The following is a 16,356-nucleotide window of genomic DNA, read 5'->3' on the forward strand; positions in this document are numbered from 1 at the left end:
GCAAAGATTCGAAGTACTGCAGTATTTAATATGAATTTCGTAATCGCGCAATATTGTTTATTTTAGTTTGTTTCTTGATAATGAATAATTACATTATTATTATTATTATTATTATTATTATTATTATTATTATTATTATTATTATTATTATTATTATTTTCCGCGATCCCCCATATGCTCCGCGATAGTTTTCCAGATTAGATAACAGATGCCGCTAATAACGATCTTCACGCGCCAAACTTAATTGTTACGAAATTGCAAACACTACAAAATTGTTACGGAGTAAAATAGTGTTAAAGGAGACGGAATTGTTTCTTTTGAAGGAAATAGAAGCAAGAACAGATATTCTAGACCGCATATTTTTTTCAAAATATATCTTAACAAAAGCAAAGCCTCGGGTAGATAACATCAACTTGTCACTCAATAGTCTAAATGAACATTTTGTCACTGCTCCACCTGAACCATTACATAAGCAAGAGACTCTTGAATTTCTCAGATCTTACCCCCAACCTGTGTGGGATAAATTATTCTTTAAATACATTAACCCGACTGACGTAATGAAGACGCTGCGACGTATGAAATCTAAAGCCCAAGGTATAGACAATATAAATATCACTCTCCTGTATAAAATAATAGATGTGATCCTGCCGACCATCACACATATATTCAATGCATCTATTATGACTGGGTCCTACCCCTCACTCTGGAAAATGGCATTAGTGAAACCTTTACCTAAATCTAACACACCTTCTACAGTAAACCAATACAGACCGATATCAATTCTTCCCACTCTTTCAAAAGCATTAGAACATATTGTACACGGACAACTTATGAACTATCTCGACGAACACAAACTCCTTGATGACTATCAATCGGGTTTTAGACATGGACACAGCACTTCTACAGCCCTACTTAAAGTGACTGAGGACATCCGTGAAGCTATGGATAGGGGTGAAGTAACGGCACTAACTCTTCTCGATTTCAGCAATGCCTTTGGTTCTGTTGATATCGACTTGCTTCTTGCAAAGATGAAGGCTTTGCACCTGTCAGACAATACCTTGAGCTGGATGGACTCCTACCTACGTGACCGCCAACAGTGTGTTTCACTTGATAATCAATTCTCTCAATGGAGATGCACAAAGGCGGGAGTGCCGCAGGGCTCCGTATTAGGTCCACTACTTTTCTCTATCTACATTAATGACGTATCAAAGAACTTACAGTATTGCCGATATCACCTGTATGCCGACGACCTACAACTTTACATACATTCCAGACCCAATACGATCAATGAATCGATTGACAAGTTAAATTGTGACCTAGCCACTGTCTCCACTTGGGCGGCCAATTTCGGACTCGCACTTAATCCAAGTAAGACTCAAGCCATAATTATTGGACATAAGCGTTTAGTTAACTCCCTTAATAACAGTAATCTTTCAGTTGTTACTCTTAACAACACGCTAATCCCTTATTCATCTGTCGTAAAAAATCTTGGCTTCTTTTTTGATAATAATCTAAGTTGGAATTTTCAAGTTAAAGAAACGATAAAAAAAATCTGTTCCTCCATTCACTGTTTGAGTCGCTTGAGAAACTTCTTGCCCCAGCAACTAAAACTTACCCTAGTGCAAACCCTAGTAACGCCGCACTTCGATTATTGTGACGTTTTGTTAAGTGACCTAAGTTCTGAATTGTCAGTCAAGTTACAGCGAGCTCAGAATATGTGCGTCAGATACGTGTGCAACATCCGACGGTATGATCACATATCACCGTCCTTCGCAAGTCTCTCGTGGCTCCGACTTAAAGAACGTAGAACTTTACACTCTTTGTCTTTACTCTTTCGAATTCTGCACACTTCAACACCAAATTACCTTTCGTCTCGTTTCTCTTATCTATACTCTAACCACGACGTAAATACCAGATCACTTATCTGTGGCACGCTAAGTATACCTCTTCATAGAACATCTTGTTATTCATCATCTTTTACAATATCCACCTCGCGTCAATGGAATTCCTTGTCACAAAGTCTTAGGGGCTGCAAGACAATAAACACCTTTAAGAACAGCTTAAAAGATAACCTTATTAGCATTTCACTCCAATCATACTGATTTAAACTATCACTGACTACATTGTTACTTTTTTCTTTAGACATCATCCTGATTGTGCTGTATTTTAATTGTCTCGTAATAATCTCTTTCTATTATCTAATATTATTTGAAATATATTAACATTCTATGTATTTTAGTTTAATTCTGCTACACAGTTTATTTCAGTGTTTAATTAATAGTTCATAGTATTTTGTTGGTTAATTTGTAAATAACTTTTGTATACATGTAACTCTCATCTCAATCAAATTGTTGGATTCTTTGTAAGTTCATGCATATGTATATACACTTTTTGCTGGTTGAGTGGAAGAGAAGGCCTTACGGCCTTAACTCTGCCAGCTAAAATAAATCATTATTATTATTATTATTATTATTATTATTATTATTATTATAATATTATGAAATACGAGTAAATATATTTAAATAGCACTAGTACATGTATATGTATTAGAGTCCTTTCATTGGTAGAGAATAGGGTAAAGGTTGGTATTATTGTGATATGAATAATATTGTGATAGTTCTTTTTGAGAATTTATTACAATTTTACTGAGCGAGAGGAAGATCAGTTTTTGCTTCAACGTATTAAGGGAATGTTCGTGAACCAGTTTCTGCATAAAACCGGTCCTTCTCTTGCTCAGTAAAATTGTAATAAATTCTCATAAAGAACTATCACAATATTACTCGTATCACAATATTATCAACCTTTACCCTACTTGACAATTCACTAGTAAGTTACACGTACTAGTACTTTAGTGGTGTACAGTCATAAAAGTTCACTGGTAATTTAGAAGTATGGAGCAGGTAGTAAAGTACATGCATTTCTATGGCAACGTAAGTGTTATTTCCGTTGCACAAAATCCTTTCATCTTTCTATTAGTCTAAGGGTCGATTGTATAAACCATTTAATCTTAGATAAGAGGTTAAATTGAACCTCGTTCTAGCTGAACTTGGAATTTTGTGTTGTATAAAGTCTAATCTGTGATTAACTTGTCTTAAACTAAAGTCAACTTTGACTGAAGAAATTTCTCCGATTAAGTTAGATGATCCAAGTTCAGTTATTTCTTTTCTCTTTGAAATATACGAGTGGCAGATTTAGCGAAAAGAATAACCATTATTATTAATATTAATAGATATGGTAGGTATATTTATATAGTATATTTTTTTATTTCTTGCCTTAATACACAAACATTATTGTATTTTATAAGGCTTTATCGTGTTCAGAAGTATCAAATAACATAACCTATAATTATATTATGTTTAAAACAACCATTAATTATTAATGGATATGATAGGTACATTCATAAATTTTCAATTAACTGCATTACTAAACGAAAATTGTCGTTTTATAAACCTTTATTATGTTTAGCAGTATCAAACACCGTAACATGATAACAATTTGGAGATCAGTCAACCTTCTTATTGTCCGCCATTATTTACAAACCAGTGTCGCCAACAGAGTGTACGCAAATTCGCCAAAAAGTAGTTGGAAAGTCGCTAGATTTCTCATTATCAACAAAGAAAGATTAAATTTTGTCACTATGGGGTGCTAAAATGGTCGCTAAATCCCTATTTAAGCAATATAAAAGTTAAAAGAAATTGTCGTTGAAAAAGAGTTAAAGTCGCTACATTGGCAACACTGAACAAACCTGTACAACATGGTCCGCGTATCACATACTTCACCTGTTTATGCGATGTTGCCAAATCCTTTTCACGTGAACTTAGATTGCATTTGAACCAAGGTAATTTAATCGCAGAAGCGTTTTATACAATAGAAGAAGTGTCTGAACTCGGTTCACTTTCCGATCTTCGATCAAAGTTGATCTTTAGTCAGGGAGTTTTATACAATTGGGCCTAAGTCGAATATACACGTTATGAATTACTTGAAAAAATTGTTTGAACTAACTATGAGAAAGTCATTTTGTATAGATATTGTACTCGTGATTATTTATGTGCATATCTACCAGAGTAACTGACTCGTAGATATTGAACATGAATTAAATACGTCCAGTAGTTTATGAAAAGAAACTACACGCAGGCACAGTCAGACAGCATGCGATGTGATAAGGCATTTGTTGTTATCAGGGATATGAATACGTTTAATTTTGTGTAGGTTTATAATACTGTTTTCATACTGACATGAAAATTAATTATATTCATATTTCCAGCAGATTAACCTGAAATATTAAACATAATTTAATCTCTCTCTCTCTGGTCTATAAATTTTTGTGTGTAGTGAGTTAAAGTGCAAGAAGAGAGAGGAATAGAGTTAATTTCTGTACTTATTTTCTATTAATGTCTCTAGGGACTTTATGAGGGGTAAAGCGAGTCGAGTTACGTAAGAGACGTACCACAGAGAATGTCATGAGGTTAATGTTGTTTATAGAACAGAGAAAGTGGCGAAGGCAAGGGTGAAGAACAGAGAAACAGTGAACTTGGACAACGTAATGAGAAAATGTTCAGTGTAATCATAACGATTTTTCTCTCGTCTAGCAAATAAAAGAATAAAGAAACACAATTTTTTTAGCAGTTGTGGCATAAACTGTGAAGTTTACGTATGTATATATACTCATTTGTATACAATTAAAATTCTCATAAATAAATAAATAAATAAATAAATTTAGCTTCCCTTATGAAAAGGTTGCCAGATTTGAGAAAGCGTATTACATATAATTTGGAAACACACCTAAAAGGTAAAATGATATACATTTGAAACGGTTAGTGAATCGAATATACAAAATGTCAGAAAAATTTACACCTAAGTAGGGTTTGTAGCTTATTTACAGTTAAGAAAAGTGGGGGGAATATCATCAGATATGTTAGAATGATTTAAATGCCATATACCGCGAGAAAAATAATAGTATGGATTTATTAGCATTGATATCTAAACCAATCAACAGCCATCGGTTAAGATAACTTGAAATTTCCATTATCACTCCCATACAAATGATGATCTCAGTATCTGAACCGATCCTTTGAGGGCACTAATGGCTATTTCCTTCACAATGCTGTGTGTTAGCCCCAGGTTTTTACATTTGTTGGTATGGTACCTCGTGCTCCCAGCATCAGACCTATTACATCAATGTGGGACAGGCTATATTTATCTTTATAGAACGGGATTGTTGGTTCATAGATCCGTTTGTTTTCACTGTCCACCTTATGCAGTTGATCTGCACGTATTTCAAATCTGATGGTGGGATCGAGAATGTATGCCGAGTTGTTCTTAATGGCAATGATATCAATTCGCCAAACACTTCCTTGTGTGGCTAGTCCCTGCACCTCTTGATGGACTGTAAACCCTACTTCCTTCAGTGCCTCGGCCAGCATAGAACGGACAGCATGGTGACGGATGTTGCGAAGGGCCTCACTATAGGGGCAGAAGCCAAGGATATGGGGAAGGGTTTCAATCTCGCTGAGACAGCGGCTACAGCGGGTACCATCCCGACTTCTACCCGGTACAGCTCGGACCGGAGCGACATAGCCTAATATTATGCTTTATTCCTATTTTCACTTTTAATTAAATTCGTGTATAATTTTTTAATACTTGTGATGGTCAACTGATTATAAATCGTGATAAGGAACTTGAAAGTTGTAACATAAAACAAGTTGTATAACATTTTCGAAAGCAATTTCATACAACTTGAAACAAATTCCCACTTATAAAATAAGAAGGGCCTACTGTAACTTACTGTTCTTGTTAACCTGATATCTAGTAAACAGTCAGTCAGCCTTGCGTAGAATTGTGTTAGCATAAATTAAATGGAATTAAAAAAGATTTTTTTTACTGTAGGCCCTAACTCATTAGAAAATTTCGTTGTACGACGGGAAGTAAGACTTTTTCCGAGAAGGGAGACTGAAAAAATCTTAAAATCAATTCCTGATTGGGACAAGTTACCTTGTTGAGGTTTTTTCCAAGGTTTTCCTTCAACCTATTATGACATGATATGATATGATATGTTATGTCACTCAACCGTTTGGAGTCCACCCTGTGGAGTAACAGCACGTCTCGCCGCGAAACCAGGTGGCACGGGTTCGATTCCCGGTCGGGGCAAGTTACCTGGTTGAGGTTTTTTCCAAGGTTTTCCTTCAACCTATTATGACATGATATGATATGATATGTTATGTCACTCAACCGTTCGGAGTCCACCCTGTGGAGTAACAGCACGTCTCGCCGCGAAACCAGGTGGCACGGGTTCGATTCCCGGTCGGGGCAAGTTACCTGGTTGAGGTTTTTTCCAAGGTTTTCCTTCAACCTATTATGACATGATATGATATGATATGATATGTTATGTCACTCAACCGTTCGGAGTCCACCCTGTGGAGTAACAGCACGTCTCGCCGCGAAACCAGGTGGCACGGGTTCGATTCCCGGTCGGGGCAAGTTGCCTGGTTGAGGTTTTTTTCCCGAGGTTTTCCCTCAACCCAATATGAGTAAATGCTGGGTAACTTTCGGTGCTGGACCCCGGACTCATTTCACCGGCATTATCACCTTAATCTCATTCAGACGCTAATTAATCTAAGATATTGATAAATCGTTGTAAAATAACCTAACCTCAACCGTTTGGTTATGCTGGCCCTTCACATTCCTTATTTGGGCCAGAATTCCCGTTCTTACACTACTTACAGTACATCATTTATAAATTTACTGGACGACTCATGCACTTATCTTACTTTATTTGAGCCGTTGAGAGCAGAAGTGGTGTAAGTCATAAATGGATAGGCCTAATGAGGGTTAAAGTAAATGTTATGTAAAATACAGCGCAAAGTAGCAATTAATATTCAATTTATTTAAATTATTAGTAGTCAATGGATAGCAATAGCACGATAGCTACTTTGCGCTGTATTTTACAGAACTTTTACTTTAACCCTAATTACCTATACTTGATTTACATCACTTCTGCTCTCAACGGTTCATTTAACACTGTGTTCTTGCATGTATATTCATTTCACTTATCAGTTCCTCTATTTCATACTTAATCATCTGTCACTATTTATCATTCTAAACTTATCTTAATCTAATACCCCTATCTCTAATAAATACTTCATTTACCATTTAATTGAGTTTCTATTTTCCCTACACATAGGCCTACTAGTCATTGCCGTTTCTATCTCTCTCTTGTTTTACTCATATGACATAAAATATTTTTCGTATTCTCTATCCCACCTGATACTACTGTACATTTCTTTCTTTCTTACTTCTTAGACCATTCTGACGTGTATCATGGTTAATTTCTACTCCTTGTTCACTTTACTTCTTATATCGCTTCTCTATTTCATTTATTACCTTTATACTGTACTCTTACACTTACCGTTATTTATAACATTACGATCTTCTCACTCTTACTCCCCCACTACACTCCATCCTTTTTCTTTTCAATATCCTTTGTTACTTGTTCACCGCTTACACACCAGTTTCTAAAATTTTAGATAGGTTTTTCTTTACTATTACAAATTTGCTTCCCACTATGTGTTCGCTTCCCTGAACCCATTAAGAGCAAGGGGAGAGGATGGTATTTTTTAAAACTTTTTTCCTATTCGGTGTAAAATATTTTTTTTTGTATGTAGAGAGCTCATAGCTGTGGCAACTCAACCAAATAAAAATATTTTGAGAGAAAAAAAAAGATTATTTGGGGGCCCAAATTTGAAAAAAAAATATACCCAATGCAGGATTGTACTAAAACCGATATATCTAAACCGTTTTTAAAGATAGATTCAAACAATTTTTTGCAATGTATTTGCAAAAGCATGTTCTACTAACTGTCTGTAACAGAATTTTGATATTAGTCCCTACGTTTGTAAAATAAACAATTAAAATTTAATAACAATTTTCTGATTTCCTTTCTTGCAAACAAACGGACGTATTTTTAAAATAAAATCAATTAACAAAATTCTGTTACAGAGAAACGTTTCCTAATAGTCTAAAGAATGTGTGGTCTAAATTTCATGCATGTATCTTTAATAGTTCAGAAATTATATCCATTTTTGTCTGGCAATGTAGCAAAAAAAATTAAGTTACTGGAAACCGATAAAAGCGATCGTGTGATTAAAAAATCCATAGCGCAGGAAGTTTAAAAATGACGTCTTAACATCCGATAAGGGCACAAATACCCACAAAATGTTATGCAATGCATTCCACACATATCAAAAGTCATTTTAAAGGAAAAAAAAATGAAAATTTAATTTACCGGATACAACAATAAAAGTGGGCGAGTGATTTAAAAATCCATAACGCAGGAAGTTTAAAAATGGCGACTCAACATCTGATAAGGGCACGAATACCCACAAAATGTTATGCTATGCATTCCACACATATCACAGAGTATTTTAAAGATTTTGTTTTTAAATTTACTCATTTTTCACCAAAAAACACCATCCTCTCCAGCAAATGCTGGATAACGTTCGGCGCTCGACCCTGGACTCATTTCGCTGATATCACCTTCATATCATTCATACGTTCGATAACCATAAAATAGATGTTGATAAAGCGTCGTAAAATAACCCACTAAAAATCGTAACATAATTCTTATGATAAATATGGAATTCGTATATGAAAAATGTAGACACGTAACATGATTGTAGTGATAAACAAGGATGTAACATCATTCTGACGGATAGGCACGCGAAATTTAATGTGGAAAATCACATGCGAATCAGCCTTGGGTCCACCTTTTGGATCATTAACAAGAAAGTTGTCTTTGTGAGCATTTTGAGACTCCGTTAAAGTGCGCAGACACGATGTGACAATTTCCGCTTTCATACCGCTTCTGATAATGGTGAAACTCTCTGAAACTGAAGTTTGAGGAACTGGGAAACCTGTCGTATAGTCCTGATCTCGCCTAATGAGACTGTCATAAATTTGGTCCATGCAAGGAAGCTTGCAAAAGTCGTCGATTTGGTAGAAGAAAAGAAGTGAAAGAAGCGGTGCATGTGTAACTTAGGCTTTGTCTGAATCAAAAACAGGAGTGCCACAGGGACGACCACACTTTCGTATTTCAGTTATTTCGCAGTAATTCAGTTCATTTATCATGTTGCAAATTATATCATTAATATGTTAATTTCTCGAACTACCGAGTGCGGCAAACAATCATGTTTTAAGTGCAATTCATTTCAATTCTAGCATATATATCCTATACAATTCCTTACATTACCTTAAACTGCAGTTCTTGGAGTTTCAAAAATACTTTTCACTTTATTAATACAATATCGTTTTGTCTTTTCAAATCATACAGTAGTTTTTACAATATATTTACAACATGTACACTAGTGGCAAAAAAAAAAAAAAACCGGACCGACCCTTGTAGCTGATTTCAGAGCCTTGTTCACTCCAGAGCACGATAGACTGGTAACTAAGACTTTCGTGGTTCGAATCCTGCCTTGGAAGGAAACTTTTTTTTGTTCCTTATTCAAATTTATTCCCAATACTTTTCGATTGCAGCGATATTTTACTACTTAATTAACTTATTATTCCCAGAACATGCATTTTACCAGTTAAATTTGTTAGAAAGAAACTGAAATTAGACAAAGGCTCATTGATCTGTATTATCTTGCATCTAGTTACTAAATAAAGGGATAAGGCGCCTAAATTCATAATTTGTCTAATAAGGTACCCCTTAACTTCTGCGGTCTCTCTTTCGGGCTATGATGAAGCAGCGTTTGGATCAAGGTACTTTATTTTATTTTGAGATACAGAACAGTCGGCACGTAACTCATTTCAAAGCCGGTGCACAAAAAGCCTACTTGGGCCGAAATACTTATGGATGCTTCATGTTTCGTTGATAATTTTGGTAATTTCCTAGAAGACGGGCAAAATCCAAGTACCAAAACGTTCTGCCAACTATGAAGTTCAAATGTCACCAAACATCACAAAATCAAAGATGTAAAATCAAATATATGTTCATATTTTTAAAGAAGAATAAGCCCTCCAAAAAAATTGAAATATATTTAATTTTTTACTTTGATTTTTTTGACGTTTGGTGGCATTCGAACTTCATAGTTGGCAGTACTTTTCTAGCAGTTTTCTTCCGCACTTTACCCCCAAAAATCACTAAAACACTAAACAAAATATACTAATTTATCACTTTATCAAATAAAATTCAATTCTCATTGACATCTTCAACGACAACCACTTCACTTCCAGTATATGACACAGGCTTCAAGGCAATCTAAACAAACTATGCAGGCAACAAAGAACTAAACCAACACTTTGTCGTACAGTCAACTCCTCATAAATAAACCATGTATTTACACAAAATGAAATTCTCTTCAAATACTTATTACACCTTAACTTATACAGAAAATTCTGTAAATAATTCCTTTAAACCACACAAAAACAGTTTTCTCCTCAACATTCAACACAATTCTTATTCACCAGTGAAAGAACTAAACCAAAATCGACACAAAATTGGATACTTTGTTCAAAGTTCGCACATCTTTCACAAAATATCATAAAATGACAAACTTTCAATAGCTTTAGCCATCAGACACAATATAACACCATTCACATCAAACAACCAAGAACAACTGACAACGTCATTATCCATTTAAAATTAACGAAAATTCTAGAACAAATGACAACTATAACCAATCAAATTAAAAGAAAATCACGGCGACCCTAGTATAAAAAAACTTAGAACTAACATATAAAAGTCACTAAAAGATCACTAACATTTAACTCTGAAATAAAAAAGTTGGTAATATTTACTACATTCAACCAAGTGGCCGTCTTCTATGAAATTACCATAATGGTAGGTCTATTTCCTACCTCTGTCTCTAAAGGAGTGCATCTTTCGTTTTCAGCGTTTTTTTTTTCTTTTTTAATTTTGAAAGAAAATTACATATTATATTCAACTGATTTTTTTAATTGATAGGTTGACATAAGTATGTATTAATTATTACACATTATGGAATACATTACTAAATTTACTACACATAATTGTTGCTGATGCATAGCTCTTAGGAGCTTGGCTTTGATTTTGCTATTGCAAACTTAAAAAAAAAAAAAAATTACTTCCTGCGTTAGGTAAAGGAAGTTCTCTTGACTGCAATATTTTATTCTCTTGTTTCAGGTAAGTGGATCTCCCGGGCCTGGTTCTCTTGTGTGACGTGGAATTCCAAGCTTGCCTGTGTGGTCAGGATTCCTTGTAAGGTAATCCGAACGTATCCTCAAGTTTCTTTGCCCAGTTTAGTGTCTATGACCTCGAGATTTGGCGCGGAATGTTCCGTTAGAATTGAGAAAATATTTTTAAAAGTTAAATTTGAATCGCATAATGTATTTGACTGGATTTGGTTTTGCAACAATTATTATATGATTTTCTTATTATTTATTTATTTATTAGTGTGATGCAACGTATTTGGTTTGTCTTTCGACATATAATAGCTCACAGTAAAACTATTAATTGCATTATACGTTTTCGTATATTACGGTATATTAGATATCTTGATCCATTTTATATATCGAAATGTTACATGTTAGATGTCTTAAAACGACTTACTTTCTCTATATTATACTATTGACTGGAATTATAATTGTAATTGTTAGTATTAATATCATTATTACTAGACAAGGAATTTATGTTGAGAGAATTGTTGGAATACTACGGTAAATGGGGTTTGAAAGTAAATTTAGATAAGATATTTTATAAAGCACGTAGAAGAGATATTGAAGATTTAGACCTTATGTAAGGTTGAATGATAAGATAGTTTGTATTAATGGATGTGAAGAATTTGAGTTTTTGGGGATTTAAATATCAATAGTAAATTGCATTTTTTTAAAAACAGAAGTACATATAACCAGAGAAAATAGTATGCAAATATATACTAAACCTTACGCGACAAACCTTAGTGCAGCGTGCACCTATGGTCCTCGAAATCTGCCCTTGTGGTCCTTCAAAAAGGAAAGAAGAAAAAATGAAATTCAAACGAATTGCGTATCACACTATAGCTGAAAATCTCAGAGTTTGGAAATTACACATGGCATCACCTTTCACTCTTTCTTCCAGTACTGACATTTTATGAAATTTATTACCCTACCCTGGCTATCGACTTCCCACTCTACTCTCAGCAACAAAAGAGGGATTTAAAGTACTATGAACGTGGTGTTTCTCGCTATCTTTTCCCAGTACATCAGCTGATGACATGTGACTAAGTACATTGGCATATCTTTCAATATTCTCAAAATTAAACGAACTAAATCTCTTTCTCTACAAGGTAATTCTTTGACTGTTCTCAATGCACATGAGAAAATAAACTTGGTTTGTGGGTCAGTTCCGTAAAACAGACGCATTTTTCACTATTTCCAACCCTAAAGTATTTTTTGGTCGAAAATGATTTCGTTATTGGAAAAGAATTATGCAATGACATATGTTCTCATCTCGAAACCACGATGTCACAATTTCAAACTTATTTTCCAAGTAAATATGACGAATTTTCATGTGTTCGCGATCCATTTCATTGCGATATTGAAAATAAGAAACTTTCATTGAGTGAAAGAGAACAGTTAATTGAACTCTCGAATAACACCGGGTCCACACCTGTGGAGTAACGGTCAGCGCGTCTGTCTGCGAAACCAGGTGGCCCGGGTTCGATTCCCGGTCGGGGCAAGTTACCTGGTTGAGGTTTTTTCCGGGGTTTTCCCTCAACCCAATATGAGCAAATTCCGGGTAACTTTCGGTGCTGGACCCCGGACATTTCACCGGCATTATCACCTTCATCTCATTCAGACGCTAAATAACCAAAGATGTTGATTAAAGCGTCGTAAGATAACCTACTAAAATAAAATAACACCGGACTTAAAGTGAAATTCCAAGCTGAAGATATGGTTAATTTCTGGACCTCATCACAAGTGAAAAGAGAATATAGTGAATTGTACAATGATGCTTTACAGATTATAATTCAGTTTGCTTTTACGTATCTGTGTGAGAAAGGGTTTTCATCACTAACTCTAATAAAAACAAAGAACCGAAATCAACTCGATGCATGTGACTATCTCCGACTTCAGCTTACCAGCATACGTCCAAATATAGAACAACTGTGCTAGAATAGACAGGCTTATTCATCTCATTAATGTGAGCACCGATATTTATTTAGTTTGTTTAGTTAATAAGTTAAAGATTTTATCCAATCTCTAATAGCCTTGATTTATTAAAAAAAAACGAAAATGATTTTTTTCTATTAACATTAATTTAATTATTTAATACTAATATAAAATTATATGAATTGAATTAATTTTAATTAATTAATTCTGTTTTAAAATATAAGTATACTGGTATTAAAATATGCTACAAAAATGATAAATTTTCTTTCCAAAGAAACAGGAAGGTGGTTCGCATAACTGTTCTGACTTAAAAAAGTGGTCCCCACTTCAGAAAAGTTTGAGAAACGCTGCCTTAGTGTATATTTACTGCGGACTTTCTGTCACCCGCCTCCGCGCGCATAGCAAGCCGGCCTGCCGGCTAAGAGCCGTGAAACCTGTTCTGCTCTATACTGTTCACCCAGTATAATAAAATTATTCTCGCGAAAAATGTACCTACCACGTAATTTTCACTTCCACTATTCCCGTTCCTCATAGTTTCGTTTTCTCCTTCAAAACCATTGAAAATAAATTATTACCTTCATAATCTCCCATATTATCACACCTCAACATATTATCCTTTATATTATTTATGCTGACGTTTCGTACTAATCTAACCCAGAGCTACTGAAGATGGGACAGCAAGTCCTGAAACATGTCTAGTTAAATATATTTTAATTGTTTGTAGAGTTTTTTAATACTGTTTTATTTTAACACTACGTAGGCCTACATTTTAACGTTTTAAGGAAGAATATAGTTTTAACTATTTCATAATTTACAAGAAAATAACGATTACTTACTTACTTACAAATGGCTTTTAAGGAACCCGAAGGTTCATTGCCGCCCTCACATAAGCCCGCCATCGGTCCCTATCCTGTGCAAGATTAATCCAGTCTCTATCATCATACCCCACCTCCCTCAAATCCATTTTAATATTATCCTCCCATCTACGTCTCGGTCTCCCTAAAGGTCTTTTTCCCTCCGGTCTCCCAACTAACACTCTATATGCATTTCTGGATTCGCCCATACGTGCTACATGCCCTGCCCATCTCAAATGTCTGGATTTAATGTTCCTAATTATGTCAGGTGAAGAATACAATGCGTAAAGCTCTGCGTTGTGTAACTTTCTCCATTCTCCTGTAACTTCATCCCGCTTAGCCCCAAATATTTTCCTAAGCACCTTATTCTCAAACACCCTTAACCTATGTTCCTCTCTCAGAGCGAGAGTCCAACTTTCACAACCATACAGAAGAACCGGTAATATAACTGTGTTATAAATTCTAACTTTCAGATTTTTGGACAGCAGACTGGATGATAAGAGCTTCTCAACCGAATAATAACACGCATTTCCCATATTTATTCTGCGTTTAATTTGTTTCCGAGTGTCATTTATATTTGTTACTGTTGCTCCAAGATATTTGAATTTTTCCACCCCTTCGAAGGATAAATCTCCAATTTTTATATTTCCATTTCGTACAATATTCTGGTCACGTGACATAATCATATGGTTTGTCTTTTCGGGATTTACTTCCAAACCGATCGCTTTACTTGCTTCAAGTAAAATTTCCGTGTTTTCCTAATCGTTTGTGGATTTTCTCCTAATATATGCACGTCATCCGCATAGACAAGAAGCTGATGTAACCCGTTCAATTCCAAACCCTGCCTGTTATCCTGAACTTTCCTAATGGCATATTCTAGAGCGAAGTTAAAAAGTAAAGGTGATAATGCATCTCCCTGCTTTAGCCCGCAGTGAATTGGAAAAGCATCAGATAGAAACTGACCTATACGGACTCTGCTGTACGTTTCACAATTACTTACTTACTTACTTACTTACTTACAAATGGCTTTTAAGGAACCCGAAGGTTCATTGCCGCCCTCACATAAGCCCGCCAGCGGTCCCTATCCTGTGCAAGATTAATCCAGTCTCTATCATCATACCCCACCTCCCTCAAATCCATTTTAATATTATCCTCCCATCTACGTCTCGGCCTCCCTAAAGGTCTTTTTCCCTCCGGTCTCCCAACTAACACTCTATATGCATTTCTGGATTCGCCCATACGTGCTACATGCCCTGCCCATCTCAAACGTCTGGATTTCAAGTTCCTAATTATGTCAGGTGAAGAATCGCAATTATCTTAGTTAATTACTTAATTACCAGGCAGCGCATTTTCGTTGCCAAACAAGTTAGGAAAGTTATCGGTTAGTATTGTCGGACCATCGGATCTGTGCCCCCGTAAGATATGCGAACTGAACCCTAACTCTTTCTCAGCCTCGGTAATTCATTTCTCTCCCTGCATTCCTATCTCTCTCTTTTCTACTTCTCTCCCTTTCCCTCCCCCACTATTCACAATTTTGAGCCTTCTTGCGGGACAGTTTATTTGCACTTGCAGTCCAGTGTTGTCAACTCAACATGAATACTGCAGCACGGAATCACAGTCTAATACTGTGACGGAGTGGTGAAAAAAATATTATTAAGCAAGTAATAGCATTTTGCGATGAAGAGAAACAAACAGGTCATCTCTTTCCTATAAATAAGGCAACGATAAAAGCAGCTGCGATCACTGGTGAGGCTTATTTTATTTCAATTGATTACGTCTTAAAATTACTTACTTAACTAATACTAATACAATATGTTATGTAATTTAAATAGGCAAGTCATAGCGCCTGATAAAGAAAATCAGGAGAGAGGGAGTCTGTGGAGGAGATGAAAAGTCAGAATCACCAGGGAAGAACAGACGAAGAGAATATTTAATTTTTGTAGATCATAGGAACCGATGTATATTTTAAGAAAAAAGATACAAGAATTTAATACCTTACAGAAAGAAGTTCCGACAATGAAGAAATTACTGAAATTACTGAAGGTTGCGAGAGAAGCAATAATTTCAAAGGTTGGAGAGAAACGCTACGGAAAGTGATTCGAGACATGCGATTTAAGTTTAAAAAAATGTAGAAATACAAGATGTATTTTGATTGAAAGAAATGATATTGTAGCATGGAGGACCAGTTATTTATGACAACGTTTGACGGAAGTTTGGCAACATCCCTATTCGGCAAGGTTCGTGGTCTGCTGTTTGACGTGGTGGGAGGAAAGCTGGTGGAATGGAGTGAGTACAGGCGTTAACTTTTTCAAGAACGACGACAGCGCTGAAGGGGCACAGATCCGATGGTCCGACAATATATCCTGGAGTTTTA

At 35.4% G+C, this 16,356-nt stretch overlaps 1 protein-coding gene across 2 annotated transcripts in view; it reads left to right on the plus strand.

Annotated features, from left to right (window-relative positions):
• LOC138710940 (headcase protein-like) overlaps positions 1–11,471 on the plus strand; it is a 658,198-nt gene extending 646,727 nt beyond the window's left edge. The window contains exon 4 of one of the 2 annotated variants that reach the window (XM_069842144.1): positions 11,162–11,471. In XM_069842144.1, the coding sequence (XP_069698245.1) occupies positions 11,162–11,197 (36 nt within the window). In that variant the 3' untranslated portion in view covers positions 11,198–11,471. The remainder of the gene's footprint in view (positions 1–11,161) is intronic. The other variant, XM_069842145.1, reaches the window with a different exon arrangement.
• Positions 11,472–16,356: the final 4,885 nt, after the last annotated feature.

Source organism: Periplaneta americana, chromosome 12 (genome assembly GCF_040183065.1).
Source record: "Periplaneta americana isolate PAMFEO1 chromosome 12, P.americana_PAMFEO1_priV1, whole genome shotgun sequence".
Taxonomy (NCBI): Eukaryota; Metazoa; Arthropoda; class Insecta; order Blattodea; family Blattidae; genus Periplaneta; species Periplaneta americana.